The sequence below is a fragment of the Sesamum indicum genome, linkage group LG7 (assembly GCF_026168435.1).
Source record: "Sesamum indicum cultivar Baizhima isolate 11 linkage group LG7, ASM2616843v1, whole genome shotgun sequence".
Lineage (NCBI taxonomy): Eukaryota > Viridiplantae > Streptophyta > Magnoliopsida > Lamiales > Pedaliaceae > Sesamum > Sesamum indicum.
The window spans coordinates 9,587,704-9,594,582 of NC_142663.1; the positions used below are offsets into that span (position 1 = coordinate 9,587,704).

The 6,879-nt window shown below is 34.7% G+C and overlaps 1 protein-coding gene across 1 annotated transcript; it reads right to left on the reverse strand.

Annotated features, from left to right (window-relative positions):
• Positions 1–1,029: 1,029 nt before the first annotated feature.
• Positions 1,030–5,490, reverse strand: LOC105166463 (DEAD-box ATP-dependent RNA helicase 52B). Its single transcript, XM_011085830.3, has 6 exons — positions 4,592–5,490; positions 4,236–4,319; positions 2,712–2,954; positions 2,304–2,471; positions 2,082–2,195; positions 1,030–1,958 (listed from the first exon to the last, which is right to left on the reverse strand). Exons 1-6 carry the CDS (start codon positions 5,114–5,116, stop codon positions 1,341–1,343), a joined length of 1,752 nt encoding a protein of 583 aa, XP_011084132.1. The 5' UTR covers positions 5,117–5,490; the 3' UTR covers positions 1,030–1,340.
• Positions 5,491–6,879: the final 1,389 nt, after the last annotated feature.

A 6,879-nucleotide genomic window follows, 5' to 3' on the forward strand; every position in this document is an offset into this window, starting at 1 on the left:
GATCCACTGGCTCCGTCAAAATTCATATCAAATCATTATATATGATTAAATTTATAAAAAAAATACATTTGGTAAAGTTTTAGACTTATTGGTAAAAGGATGTCGAGATATCATACTCGAAACATAAAAGTAATCATTCAAAACAGTGAATTGTTGAACCAGGTTATGTAATTTTAAATTATACCGTCTCATATAATCTAATGGACACAGTCTTATATATATATATATATATATATATATATATTTAAATTTGGTATAAATCTAGTGTTTGAATTTTAAGATATGTAATTATTGATTAAGTGTTTTGAGCTCATTATATATATATATATATATATATTCAATAACAACAAAAATAATTAAAATTGTTCAACCATCATTATTATTATATCATTGTCTTTAGATTAATTCATAGGAATTACTAAATTTTGATATAAGTTTATAAGTAATAAAATAGATTGCATCATGCGCACTATGTAGCTTGATATAAATAAAAACAAAGAAACAGAAAAATCATAAGTGAATTAAATGTCAATTAAAAAAGGTATAAGACAATACAAATATATATTAGTATATAACATAAAATTTATGTGTCAAATTAAATAATTATATTACAAAAAATATTATAATTTACTTAGTTGTTGATTAAATTTATTTTTAAATAAAAATTAAATGTATAAATAAAAATACCATAAATTATTATTATCAAAAATAAAATGTATAATATTGATTAATAATTATAACATATGATCCACTTTAAGTATAAAATTGATAAAGTATTGAATATAAAATTAAATTTATAATATTTTAAAAATAAATAATATATATATAAAGAAGGCTTGAGGGATGAACAAAGAAAAATAAGCTCGAGCTCAAAATCAAACCGGCATAACTCGCCTATCACACCTACGTGCAACGCACAGGTTAACAACTAGTAATGATTGTAATTAAAACTAATATCTATGTAGTTTATCACAAGCTCCCACCACCAAATAGAAAAGAAAAAAACAGTAAAAAAGCAAAGGCACGAAGTTCAGAAGAAATAAGAGTTTCATTTAGCATAAGCGGCATCGCATTACAGTGATCAGGAAAAGCATCAAAAGGGAGTGCAGTAAACTAGGCATTGCCCCTCAAAACATAGCCTAAAACCAGTTGCCATCCACATTACGTCGAGGTAGCTGATTCAACTACTCATCAGCAAGCAAAAAGAACAGCAGCTTTTTGTGTTGCTGTAATCAGTTACTACCGCATTTCTTTAGTCATTCGAATAGCAAGCCAGTAAACTATGCTGTACCAATCTTGCTACTCTGAGACTATCCATGAAGTAAACATGTGAAGAGGGTTTACTCCCAGCCGGTGGCAACAGTACTACCATCATATACATGGTTGTATGGGCCCAGATCAAATGAACTGGCAGTGGGGGCAGAAATATCTGGAGCATAAGGTAAACTGTACGCGAAGGGGTCAGATGTGGAAGTGTAACGATCGTTGTATGCAGAAATACTGGAGGAAGAAGTGACAACATATGGTGATAAAGCCTTATCCACATGTTGGGTCCAGTAGTCGTCGCTATTCTTGCAGTCTACTCCACTTCTATAGTCATAGCCACCAAATTTACTGCACCCATGGCCTGATGATCGGCCACTACCACCACCGGTGTAAGCAGCCTTGGCATATTTGTTAAGCCACTCGGGTATTTCTTGATTCGTTTCCTGCATCAATTCAACCAGTGGTTTTGCAAGAGGTGCATTCTTCTCGCTGAAAAATGCTGTTGCCAACCCTGACTTGCCAGCACGGCCGGTCCGTCCAATCCTGTGAACATAGTCATCTACAGCTCTTGGTAAGTCAAAATTTATCACATGTGCAACATGAGGAATGTCCAGTCCCCGTGCAGCTACGTCCGTTGCAACCAGAATTGGAGTGCAACCACTTCTGAATAATCTCAGTGCTCTCTCTCTCTCCTTCATGCATTAAAAGACAATATAAACAAAGTAAAAGAAATTAAAGTTCTGAACGAATTCTACACCTCTCAGACATTCTGGAAGTTTAGGATGTTTTATGGAATAAAGATGAGATAGGCTAACCATTTGTATTTTGTCACCATGAATGGCTGTAGAGGGGAAACCTTTCCTGGACAACCAGCGTTCCAATGCATCTGCTGCTCTCTTTGTCTCCACAAACACCAGTGTCAACGAATCCTGCAAGAGAATAATATCAACTTTACACGACCAACCAAATAAGTACAAGGTAGAAATATCTGCAACAAATAAAATACTGAAGTTAAACAGTAATGCCACCAAACATACCTTAGAAGGGCTGTTATCCGTCATCCCGGAACGAAGAAGATTCATCAAACGGTATCGTTTGTCGACATCACAGACAAATTCAACTCTTTGAACAATGAGATCCGTGCTTGAGCCAACCTTTCCAGCAGCCAGAAATATGTAGTTCGATAGAAAGTCTGATGCCAGCTTCTGCCAGAACCAGAATGTGTGAAAAAGACATTAAAATTGCAAAAGAGTTTTTTCGTATTTCAGAAGACAACTAAGCAGCTTCATGTCTTCTTTATGAATATCTAGATTGTGTGGTTTCTGTTTTCAGATGCAGACAAGAAAAGAATATGTACATTAACATTCATACAGGATTCAGATGTTTCACAGGGAATTTGAAACAAAAATTACCAAAATCAGCCGTCAAGGGATCAGATAAATGACCTGTATTTCAGCTGGAAATGTTGCACTGAAGAGCATTGTCTGCCTAGCACCCGGTTGAGGCATCTCCATTTGCTGAACAATCTTTCGGACTTGGCGTTCAAAGCCCATGTCCAACATCCTGTCCGCCTCATCCAGTGCCAAATACTTTACGTTCCTAAGGGAAATTTTGCCTCTCTCTATGAAGTCCACCAACCGGCCTGGAGTAGCAACCAATATGTCCACACCCTTTTCCAGATTTCTCAACTATAGCAGAACCAGATGCATTATTATGTTCAGTAGAGACAGGTTTACCCAATGTATGAATAAGGGGTCAATACCCAACATCATGTACTAAAACAGCCTAAATTTTCTGTTGCACAAAAAAAAAACGAAGGAATGATTACGACATCCGTCCATGAATTTGGTCTAATTATACATAGACACCCCTTAGGTTTAAAAAATGACTCCAACGGCATCAAAAAAACCTTAATGCCCTTAATAAAACTACTCTTGTTCCCAGCATTATAAATTACAGAAACCTCCCCTAGGATTATTCAAGTTACAAGCACCTCCCTTAAGGCTTATCATATTACAATTGGCCACTTCAAAGTATTTACATTTTATACGAAACCTCTACTGTTTAATATTTTTTCAAATACAATAACATATTATTTTTAACCGATACATGCAATTCAATTATTAAATGTTAAAAATCTAAATGTTAAAGTAATTTCAAATATACTTATTAATTGTATGGTACGTGATCTTTTAAATTTTGTAGCATATGATGTAAATAATACAAGCATATGAACGTCTTTACGGAAGAGAAATCAAATAATGGTAATCTTCTGTCAGAGAAATTTCCATAGAGGTTGATCAAAAAATGAAACATTAAAAGAATGGAAGAAGATAACAATGCGCCAATGCAGTAGTAACATGCCAGATAGGATATGCCCATGTATCTAAATTACATTATGGATACTCTATCAAACTTTTGTGTCGCGTATTGGTGTACTAACACATGTTCTTTTTTAATTTAAAAAATATAATTAAATTATTTTATACTTTAAAAATTAGGCCACTTATTACTTCACGCCATAGAGCAACAAATAAAAGAGTAAAGAGGTGTTTGCAACTTCAACTTTTTTTTAAACTTTTAGAATTTGTGTTTTAAACATTCCCAACTTTTATTACACAATCAATTCGGACCAGAAAACCACAACTTATTACAATCACCCTTAAACCCCACGAAAAATCAGAACAGAATGTAGACAACACCAGAGATAAACAGTCAAATAACTTTCTCATGGGGACACAAAATACATCAGAGCATCTAATGAATAGACTGGATTAAACACAAAATTTCATCCTTAGACAACCAAAAGAAGAACACTTCAAACAAATACAACGCTAAGATATATTGAATTACATACTTTCACAGGATTCACAGTATGTTTTATAACTTGCAGTAAAGCAATGAAACGTCAGAGTTGCTTACAAAAGCTTAAAGAAGAAAAAACGAAAATGGAATAGCAAGCTCCAAACCTGAAGGACAGTAGAGGCCCCACCATAAGCAACCACGACTTTGACTCCTGTTTGGTAAGAAAATTTCTTTGCCACCTCGTGAATCTGGTAAGAAGTCAGCATAAAAACCATCAAGACTAACAGAAAATCCAAAAGTTTGAAGATCTAAGATGCAAGAACCTTGAGAAAGAAAGAAGAAATGAGAACTATGAAAATCCATCGTGAACAACTCGAAAAAAGATAGAAGGACGAGGAGATATCATCGGAAAAACAATGATTATGAAACGGAGAGGAACAATATGAAATCCAGGACAAAGAAGACTGAGGAAATACTAATAGTTCGAACAGAGAAAATGAGAGAAAAAGGACCAGAGGACCTGACAAGACAGCTCTCTGGTTGGAGCCAGTATCAGAGCCACAGGGCAGGCAATGCCGCTTGCAGCACTATGGTTGACAATCCTTTTCCTTCTCTGCATATCCATCACGCCATTGATGATGGGAAAGCAGAAGGCCGCCGTTTTCCCGGACCCCGTTTGCGCGCATGCCATCAAGTCCCTCCCCGCCATGGCCACGGGAATGGCGTAGCTCTGTATAGGGGTGGGCTTCACGTACTTGCACCTCCTTATGTTATCAGTCAAGGCGTTTGTAGAGAAACCCATCTCCTCAAATGACGTCACATGAGAGGGAATGTCGAACCCAGTCGCCTGCACGGGGACGTCTTCGTAGGCGGCCGCGACATTGTTCGTCTTATGAGATTCTTGATACTCCCTTTCTTCTCCATGTGGGATGACACCCAGCAGCCCGTCGGTTTCCTTCGAGATGCGAGGAACAAAGGAGGATCTGTTGGGAAGAGTTTGAAGGGTCGTGCGGCTTCTGGAATCAGTGAACCAGGGACACGACATGGTGGAGAGAGAGAGAGAGAGAGAGGAAAGGAAACAGGTCTTGTTTAAAGTGGTTTAGCGAGTAGCAGGAAAGCAGAACAAGAGGGGTGTGAAATTCTTACAGATGTGCATGTGAGCATATGGATTTGCAAGATTGGTAATATTTTATAGTTTGAGTTTGTTTTGGTGCCATTAATTAACAGAGAGAGAGAGAGAGAGAATTGGAATTTGGGAGGGAATTTGATTGATAGTAAAGAAGAAAGAGGAGATGGGTATATGAGGAAAAGGGAAGGAGAGTAATTGTGAAAAGAAGTTTTTACTTTTTATCTTTCGTGGTTATGATGAGAAGAAGATGGAAGGCCAAAGGTCTGCTCATCGCTGCTCTTCCTGCCATGCTTCCATCATCCTTTGCCTCCTTTGCTTTTCAAACTCCATTAATCTTTCCCAAATTACATCCAACTTTCTTCTAATTTCATATGCCCATAAATATATCTCATTATTTGAATAATTATTGATTGGGATAATTATACATTATTTGAAAAATTACATTTAATACTTTTAAGATTTGCTTCCGTCTAACAATAAATTTCTCCATTAGTTGAATTTTACTGATATTAACAAAAGAATGGAAAAAAATTCTATATGTACCCTCAATTGACTTATTATTGACTTATATACGTCAAATAAGTCTTTTTATAACTAAATTACTCTCATACGCCAACACACAATAATGCATTTGAGGAGGTATATCTTCACTGTTATAAGGGTAGTTTAGTTCAAAAAAATTGTTTGACCTGCAATAAGTAAGTTAGTTTAGCGTAAATATCAATTTTCATTTAGATTTTTTGTTGATATCAACAAATTCAGTTAATTTTGACTAACGAAATGACTTATTTGTTAGATGGAAGCAAACCTCAAGAGTGTTAAATGTAATTTCTAAAACCGCATATGGTCTATATATAATTATTCCAAACATCAAAGAAGGAAGGTCTAATTATCCCTTATTGATAATTATAGTCGTCCAATAATTGATTTAAATCGTTAATTTATGTTGGGGTTTTATTAAAATTTGGATGTTGAATTGTAGATTTTAAAAAGTTAGAACTTAGAACTTCAACATGCGATCACAGAGTGCACCCAAAAGATAATGAGAGAAATGAAGAACTCTTTTACTGTTTCCAAAAATGGCTCAAATAAATAAAAGAGCCCAAAAGGATATTTATTCTGTTGCCTTAATTAGACCACCATGATTTGTGCCATATTTGAATCTTCTATTTCATTTGCTAGATATACGCACTATTTATAAAGATTATATTATTTATTTCATTTTTAAAAAAATATACACATAACATATATATATATATATATATTAAATGGTAGTCCTAACCTATTCGTAGGTGATATACACAATTGTCGATATTTAGTCCAATCAAACGTGATTTTGTGGACCATGTTGTCATTCCTCCAACCGGTATTTTAACCTGAAAAGTAGTCCAAGTGCAATATGCTAAAAGATGTTTTTAGGCTGAACCTATTTGAGTTGTTTTTAGAGTGCAATGTGTACAGTATTGGTAATTATACAAACATTGTATTAAAGCTATGCAAGGAAAATAGTATTTTTGGTTACATATATTAGAATCATTTTAATTTTAGTTTTATTTATTATGGGATTAGTATTTTTAGTTCCGTATGTTATAAAAATTATTTATTACCTTTGATCCCTATCTAAATTTCAATTTACAGTTTAACAACGTAGGTCTTGTGCAAGTTAAGTACTTCTGGAT

Coding starts and splice junctions, on each gene's coding strand:
- LOC105166463 (XM_011085830.3), bottom strand. CDS start 5,116: ATGTCGTGTCCCTGGTTCACTGATTCCAGAAGCCGCACGACCCTTCAA. Junction 2,472..2,711: donor CATTTCCAGCTGAAATACAG/GTCATTTATCTG, acceptor TGGTTCTGGCAG/AAGCTGGCATCAGACTTTCT. Junction 2,196..2,303: donor CGGATAACAGCCCTTCTAAG/GTATGTTTGGTG, acceptor ATTCTCTTGCAG/GATTCGTTGACACTGGTGTT.